The sequence below is a fragment of the Lithobates pipiens genome, unplaced genomic scaffold (genome assembly GCF_037356315.1).
Source record: "Lithobates pipiens isolate NorthernLeopardFrog02 unplaced genomic scaffold, aLitPip1_a1.2 Scaffold_28, whole genome shotgun sequence".
In the NCBI taxonomy this organism is placed as follows: Eukaryota; Metazoa; Chordata; class Amphibia; order Anura; family Ranidae; genus Lithobates; species Lithobates pipiens.
Window position 1 is genome coordinate 197,879,132 of NW_027507789.1, and position 26,824 is coordinate 197,905,955.

General features: G+C 42.9%; 1 protein-coding gene and 1 long non-coding RNA gene across 2 annotated transcripts in view; one reads left to right on the plus strand and one right to left on the minus strand.

The window, feature by feature from the left end:
• LOC143936005 (uncharacterized) overlaps positions 1-26,824 on the minus strand; it is a 356,680-nt gene that overhangs the window by 227,466 nt on the left and 102,390 nt on the right. The gene's annotated exons all lie outside the window — the stretch shown is intronic.
• The window catches only part of LOC143936003 (cadherin-like protein 26), a 157,555-nt gene that overhangs the window by 82,796 nt on the left and 47,935 nt on the right, over positions 1-26,824 (plus strand). Inside the window, exons 4-9 of the mRNA XM_077460265.1 lie at positions 1,690-1,839; positions 6,281-6,425; positions 12,644-12,810; positions 14,994-15,125; positions 16,228-16,413; positions 21,846-22,159. Coding sequence (XP_077316391.1) covers positions 1,690-1,839; positions 6,281-6,425; positions 12,644-12,810; positions 14,994-15,125; positions 16,228-16,413; positions 21,846-22,159 — 1,094 coding nt within the window. The remainder of the gene's footprint in view (positions 1-1,689; positions 1,840-6,280; positions 6,426-12,643; positions 12,811-14,993; positions 15,126-16,227; positions 16,414-21,845; positions 22,160-26,824) is intronic.

A 26,824-nucleotide genomic window follows, 5' to 3' on the forward strand; every position in this document is an offset into this window, starting at 1 on the left:
CCTGTCCTGGAGTCCCGAAATGTCGGCACCGTAGCTGATGTTTCCATCAGCTGTCAGGTGCTGCTGCCACCATTGCGGGTAAGGGTACCAGTCAGTGTAGCCTTAAGGCTTCACACCGGGAACCCTACTGGGCATGCGCAAGGCCCCAATCCTCTCTCCTACTGGCCTGGTGACAGGGAGAGGAGGAGGGAGCCCCGTGGTGATGTCACGTGCCCGCTGCCCAGACTCCCAGGTCGCGGCTGCGTCCAATTGTCAGTTAAAGTGACACAGTGTCATATCGCAAAAAATGGCCTGGTCAGGATGTGGGTAAATCCTTCCAGGGCTGAAGTGGTTAAAGTGATTGTAAAGTCAGAAGTTTTTTCTTATCTTAATGCATTCTATGCATTAGGATAAAAAACCTTCTGTGTGCAACAGCCTCCCTCATACTTACTTTCCAGCGATGGATGGCTGCTCCTCATTGGCTGAGACGGCAGCGTGGCGCCATTGGCTCTCACTGCTGTCCTACTCAGTGAGCCAATGAGGAGAGAAAGGGGGCGGGCCAATACTCCATGTCTGAATGGACACAGGGAGCTGCGGCTCGGCTCGAGTGCCACTATAGCAAGCTGCTAGCTGTGGGGGCACTCGACAGGAGGGAGGGGCCAAGAGCACCGAAGAGGGACCCGAGAAGAAGAGGATCCGGGCTGCTCTGTGCAAAACCACCTGCACAGAGGAGGTAAGTAGAACATATTTGTTATTTTTAAGGAAAAAAACGTTAGAGTTTTCTTTAATGTCTTTTTTGATGGGAATGAAAGAGTACCCCTTGCATTTTGGCAAGTATACCATATTATGTTTTTTATTGTACAGGCAAAATTATTATTTATATATTTCTGCATTTTGACATGAAGGGGCTGGGTCAAAAATACGCGGATGTTGCTTGTAGTGCAATAAAGAACACTGTTATTTATAGTATGTTGCTCATACCCACCTACGTAGTACACCTAAAAATCAAAAAAAAATTCTGGGTGATATGAATTCGTATTTAAAAAGAACTGCGGGGATAAATTCTAAGGGAAGAGTCAGATTTGGGTGTTTTTTTTCAGTATGTTGATACACATGCTAAGTTAACAGGTGTTTTGGTACGCATTACGTGCGTTGCCTTAAGGAAGCTCATTAATTATCAATTCTAACGTACCACAATGTTGTACTGTGCCGAGTTGGTTAAGGGTCATGCAGGTTTTTTTTAAACCGTACATGCTTTGTGATGGGTGCATTCTGTGCCACTGTACAAAGCATTGGGGTGCCATTCACAATGAATGGCATCACACAGAGGTGTACTGTGTTAATGCACTTTAATCAATGCATTGCCACTATGCACAAGTGTGAAAGGTCTCTAAAAAAAGCTGAAAAACCGATTTAATATTTAACCAAAAGGTTAATCGAACTTAAAAATAGTAGTAGGATATCTGGCGAATAAATGTTACACCTTTGTCTCAAATCTATTATAGAGAAGAAAAAAAATACATAGTAGTACATCGAGTAATGACATTATGAATATAATCTTGCTTGACTTGGATTTTGGTTAATGGGCCATGCTGCCCCCAGGCTGTACTGGAGAGGTGCATATGCCTTGTAGGCAAGCTTGGCAAGTGCAGATTAATTAAAGTATTTTACGTCTGCCTTTGCTTAAATCTTGTGACTGGTATCTGGCAGGTGAAGTTGGAGGAAGAATTTCAGCTGCAGTACAAGCTGCAGGGGAAAGGAGTAGACGAGGATCCCAAAGGACTTTTCCACATCAACGAAGACACTGGATCAATTTACGTTCATCAGAAAATTGACTATGAAAAAACCCCTCTGTTTCAGGTAAGTCATTTGTTTTTATAAGGTGGGGAAAAGAATGTTATAATAGTTTTTTTTTTTTTTTTTTTTTGGATTTCATAGTGAAGGGTTTCCCTTTAAGCAGGCCTCATGTACACATGGCCGGTTCACACTGGTGCGACCTGCGCTTTCAACTGAGAGCAAGAGTCGAATGGCATGCAAAAATCAATGATTCCCTTTGAGAGCTGTTTTAACTTGTCCAACTTGTACTTGGGTCTGATTTCAGCCCATAAAATTGAATGAAAGTCGCATCCAAGTCGGATTAGCAACTTACCTGATCCAACCTGTGACATGCAAATTGTGCTCAGAGGCAATGTTAGCATTGCAAAATGTATTGGGGAAAAAAAAAAACCCAGCATGCCCCCCCCCCCCCAAATCCATAACAGACCCTTATCTGAGCATGCAGCCTGGCAGGCCAGGAAAGGGACAATGACAAGCGAGCTCCCCGAACCATACTAGGCCACATGCCCTCAACATGGCTGGGGGAAGTGCTTTGCGGCAGGGCCCCCCAACCCTAGAAGCACCTTGTTGATGGGGAGAAGGGTCTCTTCCTCACAACCCTAACCATTCACCCAAAAAAACAAACAAAAAAAAACAGAGTAGTGTAACAAAAAACATGAGGCAGTTTTTAACAAGTCCTTTATTAAAAATTATTAGTGTCCTCTGATGTAGATCCAACATCAATCACGAGGTCTTCCTCTGCCGGAATAAAAAAAAAGAAAAAAAAATTCATCCCTCGACAAATGCTTCCGCCTTTCTGGCGGCTCCCGTGTCTGACAGTTCTTATATAGCTATGGGGCGTGGCCATGCAGTGATGATGGGTCTGTGACATCACAAGGGGCGGGCTCCAAGTTATGTCACTGCATGGCCATGTCCCATAGCTATATAAGAAATGTCAGACATGGGAGCTGACAGAATGGCGGGAGCATTCGTCGAAGGAGGAATGTATCTTTTTTTTAGTCCAGCAAAGGAAGACTTCGTGATTGATGTTGGATCTACTGCCAGAATGTCAGGAGAATTTGTTGGGGGAGGAGCTTTTTCTTTATTTTTTTTTCTTTATCGGGTCAGCGGAGGATGACATTGTGATTGATGATCTACATCGGGGGACAATATTAAATTTTCAGTAAATACTTGTCAAAAACTGCCTAATTTTTTTTAATTGTTATACTACACGTTTTTTTTGTTGTTTTTTTTTAGGTGAATGGGTTAGGGGTACTATGTAATGGGGGGTGGGATCTGGGGCTTCCAGATTCTGATAAGCCCCCTGCACATGGACCCTAAAAACCACAGACCAGGGTTTTGGGGAAGAGACCCTTGTCACCATCAACATGGTTCTTTGGGGTGGTGGGGGGCACAAAGCCCCCCCCCATGTTGAGGGCATGTGGCCTGGTATAGTTCAGAAGGAGTATAGCTCGTCTCCACCCCTTTCTAGCCTGCCAGGCTGCATGCTCAGATAAGGGGTTGGTATGAATTTGGGGGGGGGGGCATTTTTTTTTGTAAATTTGTTGTGGAAATCCATACCAGACCCAAGCCGCGCTTGTCCCAAGTTGGATTCTGTTCATTAAAGTTGGATCGATGCTGGACCAAAGTCGCAGGGCAAAGTCAGGTCGGAAGTCAGTCGCGCGACTTTTGTGTTGGAGCAGTGTGAACCCGGCCATAACGAGTTATTTACAAACTGGTGCACACAAAATCTGGTGCAGCTGTGCATAGGAACCAATCAGCTTCTAACGTTCACGAGGTCCAATTCTTGTATCGGAGACAGTAGTAACAGGGGTTTCAAACTTTCCCCTCTCTACGTAAAAAAAAAGTGTTACGTCCCCATCAGAGATTTTCGCTCACGTCCTGTCCTGGTGATACAACTGTAATTATGGGTGGGCGAGTTTATACATAAAAGAAGAAATAAGCTGTAAGACTACAGCATGTACTCTGTACACAAGAGTTAACTTATTCGGTGATGGGCTTGAATTTCACTTTCTGTTTATGATCTCCCAACACTAAAAATGTTCCTTCCCCTCTCCTGCCACCTATACTGCCTACCCTGTATAAAAAAAAAAAACCTCTATACTTACTTTTCTTTTATTCCGGTCCAGTTATGTGATCCTGCAGCTCCAGCTCCTACGTCATGAAGCGCTCAGCAATGCCTGGGAATTCCAGGAGTTGTGCCATCACCCATAGACTCCCATGGCTCAGCCGTTGTTGGCGCTCCTGCCCATTCCCTACAGCCGATGCTTACTGACACAGGAGACCCGAGCTGTAGGATCATGTGACCAGACCAGAGCAGCCACAAAAAAATAAATATAAGAATATAGATCTTAACCCAGGATAGGCAGAAGGAGCATAAATTCCAAAAGATTGCTTAAACCCAGGGATGTCCAAACTTCTTTCAAAGAGGGTCAGATTTGATTTAGTGAACATGCATGAGGGCCAAACATTATGCCTAACATTCTTTGAACCAATAAAAGATTGCGCGTGTTATTTGGATATTTATTGGTGTATAACACGCACCTTCACTTTAAGAGGGAAGTTTCAGGTAGAAAATTTAAATTTTAAATAAAGAACTGTGAAGCAAAATAAGGGCCGGTGAACACCTTCAGCCTCACAAATGCCATGAATACAGCACCCCCATTGCCATGAATGCAACACCCCCATTCCTATGAGTGCAGCACCCCCCATTGCTATGAATGCAGCACCCCCCCCCATTGCTATGAATGCAGCACCCCCCCCATTGCTATGAATGCGGCACCCTCATTGCTATGAATGCAGCACCCTCATTGACATGAGTGCAACACCTCCCATTGACATGAGTGCAGCACCCCCCCCATTGACATGAGTGCAGCACCCCCCCCATTGACATGAATGCAGCACCCCCCCATTGACATGAGTGCAGCACCCCCCCATTGACATGAGTGCAGCACCCTCCATTGACATGAGTGCAGCACCCTCTATTGACATGAGTGCAGCACCCTCCATTGCTATGAGTGCAGCACCCTCCATTGCCATGAGTGCAGCACCCCCCATAGCCATGAATGCAGGACCCCCCATAGCCATGAATGCAGGACCCCCCATAGCCATGAATGCAGGACCCCCCATAGCCATGAATGCAGGACCCCCCATAGCCATGAATGCAGGACCCCCATAGCCATGAATGCAGGACCCCCATAGCCATGAATGCAGGACCCCCATAGCCATGAATGCAGGACCCCCCATAGCCATGAATGCAGGACCCCCCATAGCCATGAATGCAGGACCCCCCATAGCCATGAATGCAGGACCCCCCTATTGCCAGGAGTGCAGCACCCACCATTGCCAGGAGTGCAGCACCCACCATTGCCAGGAGTGCAGCACCCACCATTGCCAGGAGTGCAGCACCCACCATTGCCAGGAGTGCAGCACCCACCATTGCCAGGAGTTCAGCCCGATTAATGCCCATCCATCTGCAGCCTTGGAGGGTACAGGGAAAGGGGTGGAGACAAGCGCCAAAAAGATTATTTACAGGAAAAACTCCTGTTTTCTTGGCGACCTCTTTAATACAAAGTCCCGCCTCCTTTGATGTACAGTCGTCCAATGGCAGCGCAGGAGACTGACTTTCTATTACAGAGCCTGCCGTGTAAACAGGAAATTCTCCTGTATGTACGGCACTCAACCCGCCACCTCCCTGTCCCCTCCAAGGCAGCCAGCATTTATATATCTTTTGTGGCCCCGATGCTGGGAGATTGTTGGGGGGCCATGAAAGGTATATATGTCCAAATAACCAGACGGGCCATTCAAAACCGGAACGTGGGCTGCGATTGGCCCGCGGGCCAGACTTTGGACATGCCTAGCTTTAACTAGATCCTTTCTCCCATTGCTACGAAAGTAAGAATCACTTTGAACGCTGTAGCACAGTGCAGAAAGTCAGGCAGTTGTACCTGCAGACACAACTGATCCAACATCCACCTGTATTACCTCTCAACTGATGGGTCTATAAATACACACGCTCCAGTTGGCAGAGCGTGCTTGTTTATGCTATGGAGAAAGACAGCACGAAAACACGAATCTTGAAAACAAAAACGTGGAACCTTTATCTTGTTATCAAAAGATTCAGGAAGAGGTTGGATAAAACCACAGGTGGAGAATAGTTTTTATAAACCTGTGCACAGGAGTTAGTACCAGCGTTTCTGTTTTCTGCCACGCTAAGCACCGACTGTACTTTTTTTTTTTGCTTCGTATGAAGAAAATATCGCGCGGATTTAAGTTTTAACGCCCCAATTAAAAACGATCGTCTTTCTAACAGATAATTGCTCGCAACTTTCCATCTGGTGTAGTCTCTGTTCTCGACAGCTGCTACGTTATACCTCAGCACTGCTACTGCCTTTGACAAGCTTGCTTAAAACTGTGCTGCCTGCCAAAGTTCTCAGCAACTTTTTCTTTTTTTGTTTACATGCAGTGGAAGTTCAACGCCATCAACAAAACTTCCAGGGAAGTGGGTACAAGACTCGGCATTCATCTGAAGATCTTGGACATCAATGATAATGCCCCAGAGTTCAAAAACAAGACTTTTTATGTCTCCGTTAATGAAAGCGCTGTGCAAGGTACAGTATGGATAGAAGACCCGATGTGCCATCTGCTCGCTGCTGTCAGGTCAGCTCATTTGCTCTCCTCGGCTTGCTGCTAATTGCACAGCTAGGCACAAATTGCTATCTGATGTAATGGTAATAAACTGTGCCTGTCAGGACTATACATCAGCTTATTTGCTCTTGGAAAAAGAGCAATGAGTAAACACCTAGTCTAAATATTAGAAGGAAACCCCCATTTTTCAACTGCATGAGGCATATTTATTTATTGACTGGAAGATTTTCCCCCTTAATGACCAGGCCATTTTTTGCGATATGGCACTGCGTCAATTTAACTGATAATTGGGTACAGCATTGTTTTTTTCCCTACAAATAGAGCTTTCTTTTGTAGGCATTTGATCACCTCTACGGTTTATTTTTTAGCTATAAACAAAAAAAAATTAAAAATAAAATAAAAGAAGAAGAAAAACAATATTTTTTTTACCTTTTGCTATAATAAATATCCCCCAAAAAATAAAAAAGGTCTTCAGTTTAGGCCAATATGCATTGTTCTACATATTGATTGTTTTTTTTGCGCAAAAGTTATAGCGTCTACAAAATGGGGTTTATAGATTTATGGCATTTTTATTATTATTTTTTTTTGCTAGTAATGGCGATGATCAGCGATTTTTAGCACGACTGCGAGATTGCGGCGTACAGATCAGACACTTTTGACACTTTTTGGGGACCAGTGACATTTATACAGCGATCAGTGCTGTAAAAATGCACTGATTACTGTATAAATGACACTGGCAGGGAAGGGGTTAACACTAGGGGACGATCAAGGGGTCAAGTGTTCCCTAGGGAGGTGTTTCTAACTGAACTGACTGGGAGTAGAGAGAGATTGATGTCCCTGATTACTAGTAACAGCAGATCTTTCTCTACTTAGCCGTCAGAATGGGGATCTGTCTGTTTACAAATTGACAGTTCCCCGTTCTGGCTCTCTTTCCCACAATTGCAGGTGGCCAGAGGACACTACGGCCACTGGCCACGTGCATCTAGTCCCCAGCTGTGCAGCGTGTGCGTGCCTGCTATAGCGGTTTTAAAGGGCTGACATACAGCTAAAGTGATTTGCGGGAACAAGCTGACCTGCCGCAGTATAATGCCGATGGCTGGTCAATCGGTTTATATTTTCCTACTAGACATTTCTAGTAGACAAAATGGAGTTTAGTAGAAAATAGGATAACATGAAAGTACAACACAAATCACATCTTCTAAAAACAGGTCAGCTGATGTGCTTGTTTTACTTTCTATTTCACAATTCAAAATGCAGCCTAGGAGGTGGTATAGCGCCAGTAAAAGGACTGTTGAATACATATCTTAAAGTAGAACTTTAGGTGGTCCCCCCCCCCCCATTTTAGACAGAGTAAGGGAGGATTATAACCCCTGCCAATTTTTTTTTTGACCATCTGTGTTCCATTGGGGAAATTTACCTTCACTTCCTGTCCCATAGCCAAAACAGGAAGTGAGAATAAGTCCCTGCAAAGGGAACCCCCACCAGAACTAGTGTCCCCATTAGAAGGTTTCCCCTCCATTATTTTTCCGGGAACAACCCAAAATTTGGGATTTTTTTTACTCTGCTTTCAATGATGGTGGTAAACAGGACCAATAGAGAGGATGAATCTCTCTGAGACACAGACCGCAATAAAAACCTAATAGGTATTGTAATCCATCCCCATTTTACCAAAAAAAAAAAAAAACATCCTTTTAGTTATACTTTAAAGAGAGTGCTGTCAATTTAAATGGAGCAGGTAGTAAGCTTCAGCACTATGTGAAGCTTGTTAGAAGCCCGCTAGCAGCTGACAGACCTCTCTGCAACGCGTGCAACAAAAACACACTGATTGCTTTGCAACGTGCTAAAAATAATTAAGAGGGCCAAGATACTTTTTGGCCCGTGGATATGCATTGTGGGACCATTTCAATTGTATGGTTTGCTCAACATAACACACTTATACACAAAAATGTGCCAATCAATGTGTATTTGAACACACATGTGAAAAGGCACTTACTGAACAGCATACAGGATTCATATAGCCTGATGAACCTGCAAAGCTAGCAATCAAGTTGCATGTCCAGGACATACAGTGCATCCGGAAAGTATTCACAGCGCTTCACTTTTTCCACAATTTGTTATGTCACAGCCTTACTCTAAAATGGATTAAATTAATGATTATCTTCAAAATTCTACAAACAATACCCCATAATGACAATGTGAAATTAGTTTGTTTGAAATCTTTGCAAATTTATATTAAAAAAATAAAAATAAATCCAATGTACATGAGTGTTAATACTGTACTCAATACTTTCTTAAAGCACCTTTGGCACCAATTACAGCCTCAATGATGCTACAAGCTTGCTTTATCTATTTTTGGCAGTTTGCAGGAACTCTCAAGCTCCATCAGGTTGGATGGGGAGTGTCGGTGCAAAGCCAATTTTCAAATCTCTCCAGAGATGTTCAATCGGGTTCAAGTCTGGGCTGTAGTGGGCCACTCAAAGACATTCACAGAGTTGTTCAGTAGCCACTCCTTTGTTATCTTGGCTGTGTGCTTAGCGTCATTGTCCTGTTGGAAGATGAACCTTCGCCCCAGTCTGAGGTTCAGAACACTCTGGAGCAGGTTTTCATCAAGGATTTCTCTGTACATTGGTGCATTCATTTTTCCCTTGATCCCGACTAGTCACCCAGGTTCTGCCCCTGAAAAACATCTCCACTGCATGAAGCTGCCACCACCATGCTTCACTGTAGAGATGGTTTTGGCCAGGTGATGAGCGGTGTCTGGTTTCCTTGAGAAATGATGCTTCCCATTCAGGCCAAAGAGCTCACTCATTGTTTCATCGGACCAAAGATTGTTTCTCATGGCCTTAGAGTCCTTCAGTTGGCTTTTGGCAATTTGCAGGCAGGCTGTCATTTGCCTTTGCGTCTGGCCACTCTACCATACAGACCTGATTGGTGGAGTGCTGCAGAGATGGTTGTCCTTCTGGAAGGTTCTCCTCTCTCCACAGAGAAACACTGGGGCTTTGTTAGAGTGACCATCGGGTTCTTGGTCACCTCCCTGACTAAGGCCCTCCCCTGATTGCTCAGTTTGGCCGAGCGGTCCTCCCTAGGAAGAGTCCTGGTGGTTCCAAACTTTTTCCCATTTACAGATGATGGAGGCCACTGTGCTCATTGAGACCTTTAATGCTGCAGAAATGTTTCTGTACCCTTCACTAGATCTGTGCCTCAATACAATCCTATCTTTGAGGTCTACAGACAATTCCTTGGACTTCATGGCTTGGTTTGTGCTCTGACATTTAATGTTAACTGTGGGATCTTATATAGACAGATATGTGTCTTTCCAAATCAGGTCCAATCAACTGAATTTACCACAGGTGGACATCAATCAAGTTGTAGAAACAACTACTTATGTATGTAGTGCCGGTATTCCTAACAAATACCCGCTATTTGTTAAATTTAGTTTGCCAAAAACTGTAATGAGTTTTGGGACCAATTGTGCTCAATTGTACTTTGGCATCAGTTTGGTTGGGCTGTATAGGAGTTCTGCCTGGGCATATGTGGGGTTGTACACCTGTGGGAGGCTTTATAACGCAGTCTGGTTGGACGCATTGGGTACCAATCTCTGTCTCGGAACCAATCAGTGGGAGTTTGTCTCACTGCATAATCCGGGAAGGGGTACTTAAGGTGCCAAAGTCACGTGGTTCGGCGTTCTGGTCCAGTGGTTATTGGCGACTCCGTGGTCCTGGTCCTCCTGACCAGCCCCCGGGGGCCCTCATGGCCTGGGGTGCAGATCCATCCATTTCCGAGCCTCGAAACTGGTTAGTCGAGGCGCAGTAACTGGAAGGAGGATTCTAAGCTGTTCCGGTGCCATCTCAGGTTTTGGAGAGGCCCAGCAACTCTACATGCGACCAGGGGAGGACTCTTCAGTGAGAGCCATGCACAAGGCTGGCTGCTCAGTAAGAGCCTGGAAGCTGAGCTGCCATGGACATTGATTGAATCCACAATTCTTATGGTATCGCTGGACCGGCTGAAAGATTCTGGTACAGTAAGAAAAGTTCCTACTTCTACCCTTTCAGTTGCAACTAAGTTTCCAAGTTTTCAACCAAGTCTGTGTGAGAGACTTTGAATGCTAGAATTACCTGTTGGCTGCTAAACCCAGAACCTAAGGATTTATCCAACAGTTAAAGAGTCCAGTTGCGAGTGACTGTTCCCTGGATTGTGTAGATAGAGAGAGACTTTTATTGAAGTCAGCAGTTCCAAGCACCCAAGCTAAACTCTACCCCGATACCCTCTATTCCCAACTCAGAGACTGAGTTTGTTTGACCATTTTATGCAAAATAAAAATTCTAACAAGGAATTCAAGTGTCGGTCTCTACAATTACTGGGTTATCAACCCTGGGAACCCCTAGACAAGGACAACGTGTACGAGCTGGAGTAGGTAATCGGTAAGCCCAGGAACATTTCAGCTGCTCCTTCGGGGGTAAGCACTACATGTACATGGGAATTTTTTTTTTTTTAGCTTTTTAAGTTTAATACATTTGCAGATTTCAAACAAACTTCTTGTTGTCAATATGGAATATTTTGTAGAATTTTCATTAATTTAATCCTTTTTGTAAAAATGAAAAAGTTAAGCGCTGTGAATACTTTCCAGATGCATTGTATAACTATTTGTGTGTTTGATTATGTAAATTGATGATCATGATACATGACCAAACAAGGGTGTGCATGGGGAAGCACCTGTCCATAAATTGAATAATTTCCCTACACATCTCTGGCACTCTAGATTTTTTTATGTGTAATAACTGTCCTGAGAAGGGGGGGTGGGGGGAAGAGTTGGGTAAAGGGGTGCCGTAAAGCTTGGCACTCTTTTTATTGGCGATCTTAGGATCTGGCAAGTTTGACAGTAAGGACTCAAGATCCAGAGATTGTCTTGGGGTTTTCAGCCATACCACTAGGTAGAAGCAATAGAACAGATAGATATTATGATTTAGAACATGATAGCAAGTGACCAATTCCAAAAGCTGTAAAATGTATTTTCCCATTGACAATTTTAGGCAAAACTATTGTCAATAACAGAATGAGCATTGTTCAAGTTAGCCCCTGTACACACGGTCGGAGATCTCCACAACCAAATCCGTCAGATTTTGCTCGTCGGATCGTCCGAAACTGTTGCATACACATGGTCGGACAAAGTTGACGAAAAATCCGATCTTTCAGAACGCGATGACGTAATTTCGTTACGATGGGACTACATTCAGGCTAGTAGCCAATAGCTTTGATGTAGGAATTTGATCTGAGCATGTGTGGCACTTGGTCCGATCAAAATTCTCTACACATGATCGGAGTATGTCCGATCGGCCCAGTTGGTAGGGAAATATTTCCAACATGTTGGAAAATTGGGTCCGACGGATATTCCGACGGAATCAGTCCGATGCATACCACACACAGTCGGGTTATCCGACAACACAGTCCGATAAGACTCATTCCGACAGATTCTCCGACCGTGTGTACAAGGGCTTAAAGTGTATGGATTGTTCTATTTCTGTTTCTATAACCTTGTAAGAAATTCTAGGAGCCAACAAAAACATAAAAATAATAATCATAGGTTGCCACTCTTATTTACAATACAACGACCAAGCAATTAAAGAAAGCAAAGAGCAATAAAAACACATACATTGACTTCTAGTTCCTTTGGCAATTTGTCTCTAGTTATCTGTAAAACTCTGGAATAGCCAAAAATTCTAGTTACCATAATAGTAGGTTGAAGAAATAATTAACCACTACGATCTGACAGTATTAACTGCAATATGAAGATAAAGAACCCAAAAGTAAAAGCAGAATTGCTGTACCCACTTAAACAACATGTATAAAGTAACTATTTACCAAACAAACTCTTTTCAGATTCTTTTTAAATTCATCAAGTCTTGAAGAAAATCTGGTGTTTAAAAAGTACAACTAGGGGGCTAAATATTCATTCTTTCATCTGCATATAGAATATATTTATGTTCAGAAAATATCCAGTGGCCATTTTAATATTAATCTTTTTTTCTCATACCGAGCATGGCTGTGGAATTTCACAGCTAGGCAAAAAAAGGCAGCAGAATGAATAGTCATTAGTGACACTGATGGCCTTGTGTGTCTGCTGGTTTTGGGGCCCGAGGACTGGTATGTTTCCCTTAATAACAAAGGGATGTGTCTGTTTTAGGTACTACAGTCTTCACATTGCTGGCTTATGACAAGGATGATGAAAACAGCCCCAACTCAAAGGTTAGCTATTTTATACTGTCTCAGACGCCCGCCGACCCGAATGTGGAGTTCACCGTAGAGAAGGACAAGGGGTTCATCTCATTCAAGGGTTGCCTAAGTTATGAGGTAAGGCACCACAGATGCAGATTACCATTTCACAGCACTGCCAAACAGTTTATTATAATACCTTTAATAAGTAGAACTAGAATTCAATGTAAAATGAAATAGTATTAAGAAAACCACAGTGTGCATGGGTCTCCTATTTAGTAACATGGGAGGATCTTCATCTTTCAGAGTCACTTGATGCTAGATCCCTGCCCCTTGTTTGCAAAACTTGGAAAACTGAAATTACATGGTTTTTCATATATAGTATTTTTTAGAGAGTTTGCAGAACCAATTTGCTCCGACAAGTGGCACAGCAGAGAAACTCTGGCATACATTCTGTGAGAGGAGGGGTCCTTTCTGTGCCTTTATAGTGAAAAAAAAAAGTCACAAACACCTCCCTACAGGCTGACCTTTGAAGCAAAAGTTTAATTTAGCAGCATTACTTGCTTTTTTAGACCACTTTCACACTGCCGCGCCCATAGCGTTGGCAGTAAAACGCGCTATTTTTAGCGGTGTTTTACCGTTGGATTTGCAGTGCATTTCCGCCACTAGCGGGGCGCTTTTACCCCCGCTAGCGGCCGAGAAGGGGTTAAAACCACCCACAATATGCCGCAATAATGGCGTTTTGCCGGCGGTATTGCAGCGCTGCCCCATTGATTTCAATGGGGAGCAGCGGTGGAGAAGCGGTAAACACACAGCTCCTTCACCGCTCCAAAGAAGCTGTAGGCAAGACTTTTCCTGGTGCCCTGCCAGCGCACCGCTCCGGTGTGAAAGCCCTCAGGCTTTCACACTGGAGACAATGGTGCAGCAGTTTGAGGGCAGATTGAAGGCACTATTTCTAATGCTATATGCTATAATGCTATTTCTAATGCTATAGCGCCTGCAAAACGCCCTCGGTGTGAAAGGGCTCTTAAGCCCAAAGTATTGGCAGCCTAGACCAGGGGTCTCCAGACTTTTGGGCAGCCGGACTGTGGCCAGCAGAAGTGGAAATTTTCCTGGCATCAATGAGAGTAAACATTTTCACATTAGGCATCAGTGGGAGTTATAGTACCCCATTGTTGGTATCATTGGGAGGGATAGTGTCCCATTATTGGTGTCAGTGGGAGAAATGGTGCAGCATTGTTGGTGTCAGTTGGCAGAATAGGGTCTCATATCAATGGGAGGAATATGCCCCAAGGGCCGGATAAAGGCAATCAAAAGGCCACATCTGGCCCATGGGCCGCAGTTTGGAGACTAATGGCCTCAACAATCAGATGGCTGTATACCGCTCTAAGGTGAAATAAGAGCAGCCACCACACGTCAGCTCACGTTACCTTTGACAGCTAGAAATACCTCTGATCCAGGTTTGACTTTTTAACTATATTTTTTATTTTATAGCCAAGTCCCCTCCTAGACATAGGTGTCTGCAGAACTTTTTTCAGGGGGGGGGTATCATTTTAGGGTCACCCATGCACCACCCCTTTTCGACAATATCATTATCACATTATCATGGTCAGAGACTGCAGATGTAGTACAGTCCCTAGGATAAATAATGGATAATGACTAATGATAACAGGCCCTCTTACCAGACCCAGAGAAACCACAGCAGTGATCCCTCCGGCTGGATGATCGATCACTCTGGGTCCCCCGGGGGTGACTCTGGTCAGTAGTGTAGCATGTCTGTATCCTGGTCTCTCTGGCTTCCGCCCGGCACACTCCTCATTCTTTGTCCTGTAGCACTCTCTCTCCCTCAGATTTTGTTCTAGGCTGCAGTCTCTCAATCTCTCTCTTGATCGAGCTGTGGCCTCCTCCCTGTGGAAAATGGGGCTACCAATGTTTGGGACTACATGTCCCTTGATGTTCTCCTCTCCTAGTCTCCTTTGATTGACCCTCAGTTATGGGCAATAGGGAAGGAACGGAGCCCCTATAGCAATGCAACTGTGCTGAATTTAAGATCTGATCCTCAATTCCAGGAGGGGGCACTTGACCCCCCTTGCCCCTACCTGCGGACGCCCATGCTCCTAGGAGATAACCTGTGTGCCACGAGAGTGTCTCAGCCACCAAAAACCTTACCCTCATTGAGGGGTTGTTGGGTGTAGCCTAGCCCACAGCAGGGGAAGGTCCAGATTTTGAAAACAAAATGAAGCTAGCTTCACAGCAGAGGCTAAAAGGCTTAAAATAAATGTTACCATGCAGTAATCGATTTCTTTCATAAAATCTTTCAGACTAATAGGAGGTACAGGCTGATAATTGAAGGAAAAGACAACGGTGTGCAGAGACAGATGAGCAGCACCTGCGAGGTCCATGTGACTGTGTTAGATAGAAACACCAACGCTCCAACATTTTCCTCGCCATCTGTACGTACTTAAAAAATAAATAACGTTTTTTTAAAACAAAGATGTGGATCGCTGTGCTAGAATCAACCTGTGTGTCTGATTAATCAATGTTGATTGCATTTACAACATGTTTCTCAGCATGACTGTAGACTAACACAGTCATTTTATTAACGAACAACAGAATAGTCATTTTGGTTCCTCCGACGTTACATTGATTTTTTATTTTATTTTCACTTTGGGCAGTGAGCAGTTAAACAAAGGCCATTATAACCCGGTTCTGTTTTTATCCACCCTTCTTAGTGATTAGCGTAAGCCCTACTTTATGTTATTTATGTGCAAACTGACTGCATTAAAAAAAGGTGCGTAAAAATGAGGATCTAAAAACAAATACCTGTAGATTTGGGATGCTACTCTGTATGTAGAGATTAAAAGTCAATCTATTTTTATTCTGATCAAAGCCATAAGGTTTGTATATATTGGGTCTAATACCGTAAAACTGGAGAAAGCAACCATTCAAAATTCTTGTATACTTTTCCCCATATAATGAATAGTTGATAAGTTGTTGATGAAGAGTTTTTCTCTTTTGCTAAATTTAGTTTTCTCCAATTTTATAACATCAGCCTCACAGTCACCACAAAAGTAACTTTTTTTTTGGTTACAAATATCCATGGACTTATAATTAGCAAAAACACATTCATACCGTGTCAGATGTGCATGCTCGCTTAGCTATCTTGCCTTAGAACTGGAGAAATAAGAACAAGAAGCATATGAATCTAAAGAGAGGAGACACTTTCACATAACACTAGAAAAATATTCTGCATATTTATCTAATCCCTTTATGCTGAGCACATTTGTTTTGCACATCATTTCGATGTTTCATTTAAGGATAGATCTCACAGTTTTAGGGCTGCAAAGTATCTGCACCAAAAAGCAAAGATACCCTATTTGCACGTGATGTAGAGTTGCCACCATGGTCACTTGTTTCCAGATAAAATGTATTATTGCCAGAGTGATTGACTGTATTTTGTTTGAACAACCCAAATATCTGTTCCTCCATTTAGTCCAGGTAACGCATGACTCTACTTAGCATTTCCAGTTTGTAAAGAGTCTTTCTTCCCAACAGCTACAGACCTCCATACCGGAACATGCAGCCAATTTGACCATCTTGAGATTTGGAGTAACTGACAACGATACACCATTTACTTCAGGGTGGAGAGCCGTGTACTCCATTATTGGAGGAAACAATGATGATAACTATCAGATAACAACTGACCCGCAAACAAACGAAGGCATTCTTACTGTGATTAAGGTAAGTTTAAAACTAGAAAATTCTATGTGGACTTAAAAGTAAGCTGTGAAAATGTGGAATAGACTCCCTCGAGAGCTGGTTCTGTCTAGCTCAGTAGATTGCTTTAAAAAAAGGCTGACTTCTTTCTTAAATGTACATAATATAACTGGATACTAATATTTATATGGAGAATGGGGATGGACTGGACCCCTGCTGCAAGCCACATCCGGCAGCAGTGAGAACCCAGCCTCAAATAAAAAAAATAAAAAAGTGTGGCAGAAATGTACTAAGTGTGAAAAAACGTTGTTTTGTGGAAAAAAGTTACTCAAAAGGAGTCTTCTTTAGTGGCATATTGAAATACTGTAGATCAGATCTATATATTTTTTTCTCAAATATAATATTTATTGAAGCCTACAACAGGCGAAAACAGGCATTATGTGAAATCAGGTATAACATCAGACAATGCATTGACATAAAGGTCATAGAACGATTGGCAAGATGGTTAATGCAAATGTATTCTTTGTCAGTAAAATATATATATATATATATATATATATATATATATATATATATATATATATATATATATATATAAAAAGTGAAAAATGAATAGCGAGGTAGGATCCAAATTCACTTCTTATCTATTTTCTCTTATTTAATAAAACAAGGAACAATTACATGGGGAAATGAGAGGGGGAGCACGAATGACAGGAAGGGAAAGGAAAGGGGGGGGTTGGGGTTACATTCGCCCTGGACAACCAAGGAAAACAGGTCATGAAACTCATTCATGACATTATTTTCCAAAGAGGGCTGTACCCTCTGTAGAGAGGACAAACTGATTCCAAAGCCCCCAGTATTGGAGTATTTTTCTTGTTGATGTTGCGAGGTGAGAAGCGGATCCTCCATTCTATTAATATCCTCCACTTTATGGAGCCATTCAGCAGTAGTGGAAATTGTTTCTTCCAATGGAGTGGAATACAGGACTTCGCAGCATTCAAGAGATGGTGCACGATGGATTTTTTTTATATAGTTTGGCTGAAATGGTAGAGACGTGTAACAGAAAAAAGGCCAGATCACCAGGAATCTAACGTCTCTGTCACCCAAAAATGGGTCAATTTAGGACATGACCAGAATACATGGAGCAACGTCCCTCTATCTCACTAGTAGCAGGTTAGTATTTATGTAAGAGGTGAGGAGTTAGATACAACCTTGTTAAAAGTTTATAGTTGGTCTCTTGAATTTTTGTACACATTGAGATTTTAGCGAGAATCTGAGAATATGTTGTAGCTGGGCAGGTGAAAATTTACGTTGCAGTTCTATTTGCCATTTGTCTACAAACGTTAAGTGTGGTTGTGTGGTCGGACAATTCAGGAGGGCGTATGTTTTGGATAGGACCTGTGAGTATGCCCTCCTTGGAGCAATACTCAAAGATCGTCAGTGGAAGATCAAAGCCTTGTGGGTTAGGCAAGGTATGGAGGAAATGCCACAATTGGAGTGCTGTCCAGAAGGGCAGTTGAAAGGGGCCAGTAGTGTTCACAAACACTTCTATGGAAGGCCATCATCATCCCGTTAAAAAAAATGGGATGCCTGAACTCTATATAATTGTTGTATAGTTTGAAGTGTATGGGGGTCAAGACCAGGGAGGAACTGTGGGTTTCTCATAATAAGGAGTAATGGGGAGTCTGGAGAAGAGAGGGAATTCTGTGTGCTAACCTGTAAGCTTATCTGGAGTGTCATACCCAGTAAAAGGGTGAGATTTCACAAAGGGATTTATATGGTCGAAACAATATATAGAGCTCTCTTCAGTGGGATGTTAGTTTGAGCCTGCTCTATCTGTACCCATAACTTAGAGCAGCGGTGACGGCGCCAATCAATAATCCTACCAAGGTGAACCGCTTGATAGTATTGCCATATATCAGGTAAGGCTAGGCCACCATATTGTTTGGGTAAGGACAGCAAATGGCGAGGGAGGTGAGTTTTTTTATATGCCCATACAAACTTAATGAAGAGGTATTTTAACTGGCAAGGCTTGGAATAAGTAGAGTAATTTTGGTAGGATGCACATCTTTAGTAGGTTGCATCTGCCAAACCAAGAATGTAGGCCCTTATGCCAGGAGTCTAATAAACAACGGGTTCTGCCCAGTAGGGGGGGAAAGTTGAGTGCAAATGTGCGGTCAATATTTATAGGAATATAAGTACCCAAATACTTTAAAGCTGTGTCCATTTAAAACTGAAGCTCTACCTCAATGCTGGTATTCAGATTCCTATTGCTTCCAATTTATTAAAGTTTATTTTTTGGTTGGAAAGAGATCCATAGAGTTAGAATTCCTGGAGTAAATTTGGGAGTGATATGGTAGGGCTCAACAGAGAAAACAATTATGCTGCGTACACACTATTGGACTTTGATGGACTAGGTCCAGCGGTCTTCCCGACGGGCTTTCGGTGGAGTTCCGACGGACTTTCCAAATGAACGGACTTGGCCACATACAATCACACCAACGTCCAATGAATTTGAACGTGATGACATACTACCGGACTAGAATAAGGAAGTTCATAGCCAGTAGCCAATAGCTGCCCTAGCGTAGTTTTTTTGTCCGTCGGACTAGCATACACATGAACAGATTTCTCCATAGGAACTGGGTCCGGCGGAGTTCCGGCCAAAAAATTTCAAACATGTTCTATTTCTAAAGTCCGTCAGATTTTTGGACAGCAAAGGTCCGATGGAGCCCACACACAATCGAATTGTCCGATTAGTTCCATCGGACCTTTTCTGTCGAAAAGTCCGGTTGTGTGTACGCGGCATAAGTTGTCCACATATGCCGAGATTTTATATTGGGTATTCCCAATAGATAAACCCTGAATATTTAGGTTCATACGGATTCTACAGAGAAATGGTTCAAGTGACAGAGCAAATAACATGGGGGAAAGCAGGCACCCCTGTCTGGTCCCATTCGTAATGGGGAAAGGTTTGGACAGTACGCCATTGGTCTCAACTTGAGCTGTAGGGCTGGAACAAAGTCTTGTGATCCAGTTAATGATAGTGTCCCCTAGGCCAAAGTGTAGAAGGACAAAGAATATATGAGCGTTATAGACAGAAAAAAGGGAAAAAGGTGTCAAATAAATTTTTTTTAAAAAGAAGAGGCGTGAAGGATGGAGGTAAAGTCCGTCACTCACTATTCCCCAATACTAAAGCAGCCAATTGCTAAACAAAAAAGAAAAAAAACACTCCACGACTATCGTCGAGTAAGCGTGCTATGGCCTACGTGGGTTGAATTGATGGGCACAGGTAGGCTGCATTGATTGGCACAGGTAGAATGCATTGATGGACACTGATAAAGTTGTTAATATTTATTTTTGAACTTAAACTTAATTCTGCATAAAACATTTAAGTGTCATGTCATGAGATAATTTATAAGGGTGTGTTTAGGGGAAGGGTAGGGGTTGGGTGGAGTAAATGGTGGAGAGTAACCCTTAAGGCCTGGATAGTAGCTCAGGACTGGAAATTTTGAGCAATGGTATAGGGGCGGGCTAGGGCAGTACAGGGTCAGGCTAGGGCAGTATAGGGCTGTAAAGTGATTTTTGAGCATGACAGGTTATGCAACATTTGGCCATCCAGCAGATCAACAACCACTACTAGAAAAAATGATGGACACCCTTTGAGTCCTGTCACACAGAACTCATTTGTATTACCGCTCTATTGCTCTCTCCCAGTGCTCTCAGAGTCTTCAGTGCCTAGCCTTACGCATGCACCAGAGCATAAGAAGATGGGCCAGGCATGAGGCCAGCCGCACCCTCTCAAGTTCCATCCAATAGAAATGCAAGCCTCGCAAGCTGCGCCCGAAAATCTTTCATTGCCCTCCGTCTCCTGTGGGTACCCCACCTCTGGTAGCACACACACCTGAGCTCTTCATGTGTGCTTGGGTGTTTAACAGTCGGTGTAAGACTGTGTGTGAGCACCCTCGCACCTGGCAACTATGAGTATGCGTGTGTGTTGAGGGTGCCGCTTTTACAGGGCAGCGGAGTGGCCCAAGGGGCATTTGTCACCTTGCCCCTTGACCCAGTCTGCCCCTGAATGATACACAAAACTGCTGGGAAAAAAATCTTGGGCATCAATTTAATGTCCCTCTCAAAGTTCCGCCTGGGTCCCAGCAGAACCCATGGTAGGGCCAGCCATGATTAGAACTCCTGTTAACCTTTTTATTGCTGTCTGTGTCCCAGTGGAATCATCCTCTATTTGTTCTGTTTGTCCATTGTCTCCATGACAGAAGCTATGTTAAATATAAAGACTATAAATATATACAGGTTAAAGTTTTCAGGTTGAAGGTTAAAGGTTAAAGGTTACAGGTTAAAGGCAAGAGGGGAAATATTCAAGTGGGGACACATGTTCTGGTGACAACTGTCGAGGAGGGTAATAACCTTTTTTTTTTTGAGAGAGAGAATGCCTCTTAAATTCTGTATCTTTGGAAAAGAAAATAATAAGAAATCTTAATGGAACAGATACAGAAAGAAAAAAACAAAATAACAATCAACCTCTGTCCCTTTACTGCTTGGATCAGTGGCAAGTGAGACATGAGGGTGTCTAATGGACCCCCGATTTATTCATAAAGAAATTATTTTCGGCTCCTTTGAGATAGACGTAAATAGAGAGAAAAAAAAAAGGAAAAATACATAAAAATAGGAAAGTATTATGAAATATAGCATAAATCAGGAAAAATTAGGAAAAATAAAGGACCTCCTGCCCCACATGCAAATACATGCATAACTAATTAGGATGCATGAATATTACACATTATACTTAGCAGCACATGCCAGAAGGTAGAAGAAAAATGTAAGAGCCCTCCTTTTACTTTAATGTTGAATTGGCTGCTATCGTATTTATTGTGTCAGCTATTTACAATTACTAAGACAGCACGTATGAAGGGATCAATGTTCAGCAAATATTTTTCCACCCAGCTACATGGATTTGGGTTTGGGTGGTCAACTATCAGCTGATTCAGCCAAAATTCAAGCCTTGTATAGTTAGTTAGATTTAGGCAACAGTAAAGCCCCATACACACTATCAGTTTTTTTCTGGTGAGTTTTTCCATCAGGTTTACCAAAACCATGAAGAGAATGGGTCTGTCTGATTGCATACATATTGAAACTCCCAAGTTCTGACCTCATATGTTTTTGGTAAATCTGAAGGAAAAACCCAGCAGAAAAACCAATAGTGTTTATGGGGCTTAACTGTCAGAATACTGTTGTCCAAAGCCACCAGTCAACATAAAATATCTTTTATGGTCCTAAATTAACTCAATCCAGGCTGGTTGCTTTATCAATACTTGATAAAAAAACAAGAAAACACATCCAATTCTTATACTGTATATCTGAAACCAGCCTTACTGCACTTTTCTTCAGAACGTTATATCACCATATAATATATGGAACATTAAACCCATTTTATTTATTGACAGCCCGTGGATTATGAAGAAAGAACCAAAGACATCCTTTCCATATCGGTTTCAAACGAGGAGCCATTGTATAGCTGCGAAGTCAAGCAGAAGCCTAGCAAAGGCCTGTGGGTCCTAGAAACTGTCAAGGCTCGGACAGGAAACTCCGTGTCGGTGACTGGTTCAATAAAAGTAGATATCCAGGATGTGAATGATGCTCCAGTATTTAAGCCACAGACAATCCTAGTCAGTCTGGTAGAGCATTCCATTACACCAGGCACTACACTGACAAAAGTGGAAGCTAAGGACCCAGACATAGCAGCACCAAATAAAATCAAGTAAGTAAAAAACGGGTACAAAAAAAAAAAAGACTTCTAAAAAAAGGCATATCGTAGTCTCTCTCAGAGGTCTATTACCATTTGCACAACGAGAGTGTAAAGTTGTGTGTACAAATCAACTGTCCAATCCCACATTAGACAATCATTCTCGGCCCTCTTTCTTTTTTTTTTCACAATAATTTTTCTTGAAAAGATTTTTGGTTAACAGAACAAAAGTAATACATACACCAGAGAATAAAAGGAGAAACATATAGCATGTAACAATCGGTTGTGGTATTAGACAAGTAACTCCACATCAATGTTGTTAACAATAGTATTAAGATAGTATAGAACATTATCTAATGTTGATAGATTACAACAAAATATACTCAGGACCGTAGAGATTCCGACATATGTAGTGAAGGAAAGAAAAGAAAAAGGGGAAGCAGAAGGAGGAGAAGAAGGTTAAGCAAAAGAGGATGGAGAAGAGTGGAAGAGAGTTGTGTAGGTAAGTATCAGAAAGGTATCGGGGGGCCCATTGTCGAAATAGACATGTCATCAAAGGGGATAATTATTAAATTATAATAATATAATCTCCAAGTTAGTGGTAGATGGAGCTTAGGCAGGAAACTGATCTAGCCAAACCTTCCAGAGCCGCATGGCCTTTCCCCCCGATCCCCGCTTCCGGGCGAGGAGGATTTCATATGTGGAAGTAGTTTGGAGGACACGGTATAAATCAGATATATTTGGCGCTACGGCGCTTTTCCATTGTTTGGTTATAAGTGATTTAGCAGCTAGGAGTATATGGATAACCACGGTGCGGAGATCGGGAGGGAAAAGCTCTATACCTAAGTTTAGAAGAGCAAGACTCATATTAGGGGGGGTGAGCATCCCAGTGGTTGAGGAGATCAGACGAAACACTGAATTCCAGTAACTGCTCAGATTTTTGCAAGACCATAGGATGTGCTTAAGATTACCTATCTCGCCACAACCTCTCCAACAATGTTGTGAGTGATCGCAGGAAAACTTGCTCAAGCGATAAGGCGTCAGATACCATCTCATGGTAATCTTCTGGTGGAGTTCCCAGTGGTTGATACATCTAGTGGCCTTATACAGGGTTCTAAATGCTACCTGCCACTGTTGAATGGTATAAGTAGTTGCCAAGTCCCTTTCCCATTTTATATGAGATGTGGTTTTAACAAATACTGTTTTTTGTTGAAAAAGCAGGTAAAATATAGATATTCCCTTCTTTTGAGTTTGTGTGGATGTGAGGTAATTCCACGCTGATTCGTGGAGATATAACTTGTGGGATGGAAGTGACTTAAAAAAGTGGGAGATTTGATTATAAGGATAGTTATCCTGGACTTGGAACTCATATTGTTGGACAAGATCATCAAAGGATTTTAAAGAGTTATCATGGAAAAGGTCAGCAATCGTCTCAATTCCCTTATCCCGCCATCTTTTAGTGGGAATGTTGGGAATAATGTCTGCCAGTGTATCTATGGGGACGGGGATATTAATTAAGTTATCGCCAGGTGACGGGGCTGCACAGAGAGCCCGCCAAGCCAGCAAAGAGGCCTGTATGGTCAGAGGGAGCTGCTTGAGTGGAAACGGTTTCCACCTGTCTATTAAAAGCATAGCTGACAGCGTACTAGTAGGGCATATCGCTTGCTCGATAGATCCCCAAGGCGAGGACTTCGTATTTCGAAACCAGTGTCGAAGTTGGACAAGAAGCGAAGCCCTATAGTAATCTATGAGTATTGGATATCCTACCCCACCAGCATTCCTATGTTTCAATAAGTAAGTTCTTGAGCATCTGGGTCTTTTGGATTGCCAGACATATTTAGTAACTATGGCATCTAGTCTTTTGAAATGTGCAGGGGAGAGAGGTACAGGTAGTGTACGAAAAACATAGGATCTGTGGTAGGAGGAGCATTTTGAATGAAGCCAGTCTCCCCGACCAAGAGAGTTCTACTTTGGATAATCGGGCAGTCTCTGTAATCAAATGGTCAGAGAGCTGGCGGTAATTGATGTCAGCTAGCTCAGTTGGGTCAGCAACTATCCGGAGACCCAAATAAGTTATGCCCACTTCACTCCAGGTGTAGGAAAACAAGGCTTGTAAGGTATTGCTAAGATTGGTAGGGACATTGATTGGTAAAATTAAGGACTTGGAAAAATTTATTTTATAATATGAAATTTGGCTAAAATTTTGTAGAATAGAGTGAGCAGCGGGTAAGGATTTCGCGGGGGCATTTAAAAATAAGATGACATCGTCTGCAAACAAGTTGATCTCATGGGAGGTGTTTTGGAAAGTGAAGCCAATTATGTCCGGGTGTGTTCTGATTTTTTCCGCAAGGGGTTCAATAAGTAAATTAAAGATGGAAGGAGAGAGGGGGCACCCCTGCCTCGTGCCATTTGTAATTTTAAAAATCTGAGATAATGTACTTGACGTGTATACCTGCGCAGATGGAGATGAGTAGAGGGCAAGAATAGCAGATAGTATGGGCCCAGTGAACCCAAACTTTTTAAGAACCTGAACCATATACCCCCAGTGTATCCTGTCGAACGCCTTCTCCGCATCCAAAGAGAGGAGCAGAGAAGGCGTCCGACAGGACTTCGCGTGTTGGAGCAGGTCGACAACTCTTCGGGTCGCATCCGAGGGCTGTCTCCCAGTTGTGAATCCCGACTGGTCAGGGTTGATCAGGGAAGGCAGGGTGTCCAAAAGTCTTAAGGCTAGTATTTTTGCATACAGTTTGACATCAGTATTTAGGAGAGATATAGGGCGGAAATTTGACGGGGCATCAGGAGTTTTACCAGGCTTGGGAATAGTAACTACATAAGCTCTAAGCATTTCTGGGGGGAAAGAGGCGTTTAAAATTGCTTTAGAAAAAACGTCTTGTAATGTCGGGGATAACACCGTTTTAAATACTTTATAATAATCATTTGGGAGGCCGTCAGGACCGGGAGACTTGCCTAGGGGTAATGTATGTATGGCTGTTTGTATTTCTTTCACAGATATAGGGGCATTGAGGGATGTTAACTGTGAATGAGACAAGGTTGGGAGATTAAGGGACTGCAAGAAAGTCTGGATATCCTCTTCTAAGGGTTGGACTGTGTCAGGGTCTTTATCTATGTTATAGAGAGAGGAGTAGTATTCGGCAAAAGCGTCCGCTATACCCCTAGGATCTGAGATTTTAGCACCATCAGAAGCTCGCCTAATAAAGGGGATTCTGTTACGGGTTTTATGGTCTTTTAATTTGTTAGCGAGAAGTTTCCCAGCCCTATTACCGTGGGCATAGTGGTTGATTTGCAAAGCCTTGATATATTTATGATGAGAGTCCAAAAGTAAACCCCTCAGCTCATAACGGAGGGCTGTCAACTTGTCTGCCAAGGGAGCCCCAGGAGTGACCTTATTTTGAGCCTCAATGGTTTTAATTTCTTGAAGCAGAGAATCTAATTTGCTCGATCTCTGTTTCTTAAGCTTGGAGCTGAGTTGTAGCAAAATACCCCTCATATACGCCTTGTGGGCGCACCATAGGGTCATAGGGTCGGAGACAGAGTTTTTGTTGATGTCAAAAAATTCCTGTAGTGTTTTTGTTAAGGAGGTCACATATCCGGGTATCCGAAGCAGACTTGAGTCAGCCCTCCATACAAAATCTCCCAAAGGGACATCCCTCTCCGCCACCAAGATCTGACCAAGTTATGTCATGGATAGCGGAGGAGGATGTTGCCCGCAATAAGCCTCTATCCCCAACAATCATATCTATACGGGAATAAGTATTATGCCTAGCTGAGTGGAATGTAAAATCCTTTTCACCAGGATGCCTACATCTCCAGATGTCATAAAGTTCTGCGGAGTGCAAAGTGGATTGGAGTGTGGGTAAAAGCCTCTTGGACTTAGATGTAGTGTCAATATTGTAGTCCATAGTGATGTTAAAATCGCCACCAATAATAAAAGCACCCTGTTTAACTTCATTAATTTTTTTCAGTAGCCGTTTCAAAAATCTCAGCTGATGAGAGTTTGGAGCGTAGAGGCTAACTACCGTATAGAGTTTGTTGTTGATTTCTCCAATAACAATGACATAGCGACCTCCCGGGTCAGTAGTAAAAGACTTGAGAGTGAAGGTTACAGAAGCACTGATGAGAATAGCAACTCCTTTATGTTTACGTGACACCGAGGCTTGGAAAATATGGGGGAATTTTTTATGATGGAGTCTATGTTGGTCCTGTAGTGTGAGATGCGACTCTTGTATGCAAAGGACATCGGCCTTCAGCTTACCGGCCTCCTTCCAGAGGGCAGCTCTTTTAGCCGGGTGGTTAAGCCCATGTGTATTAAAAGAAACAAACTTTACCATTGGCAACCATTATAGGGAAGAGAGTGTAGTAGGCATACCCAAGCGGTCCTGGTCAGATAAAGGTCCTCGAGTATCCTGTTGTGGAAACGATCTTCAGCAGTAAGACTGGGAATCTGAGAAATTGAACGAGTCCATCCTGTGAAAAAGTGAGGGGGGAATAGAACAGAAGGGAGAGAGAAAAAAAAAAACAGCAAACAGGGGAAAGCAAAACCAACATGGTTGCACGTAGAGAAAGAGAAGCAGTAAAAAATAAATAAACTCGGAGCTTTATCCTGCTCCAGACTAAGAAAAGGGCCCTTTCCAGGAGTCCGTGGCAGAATTTCTGCACTAA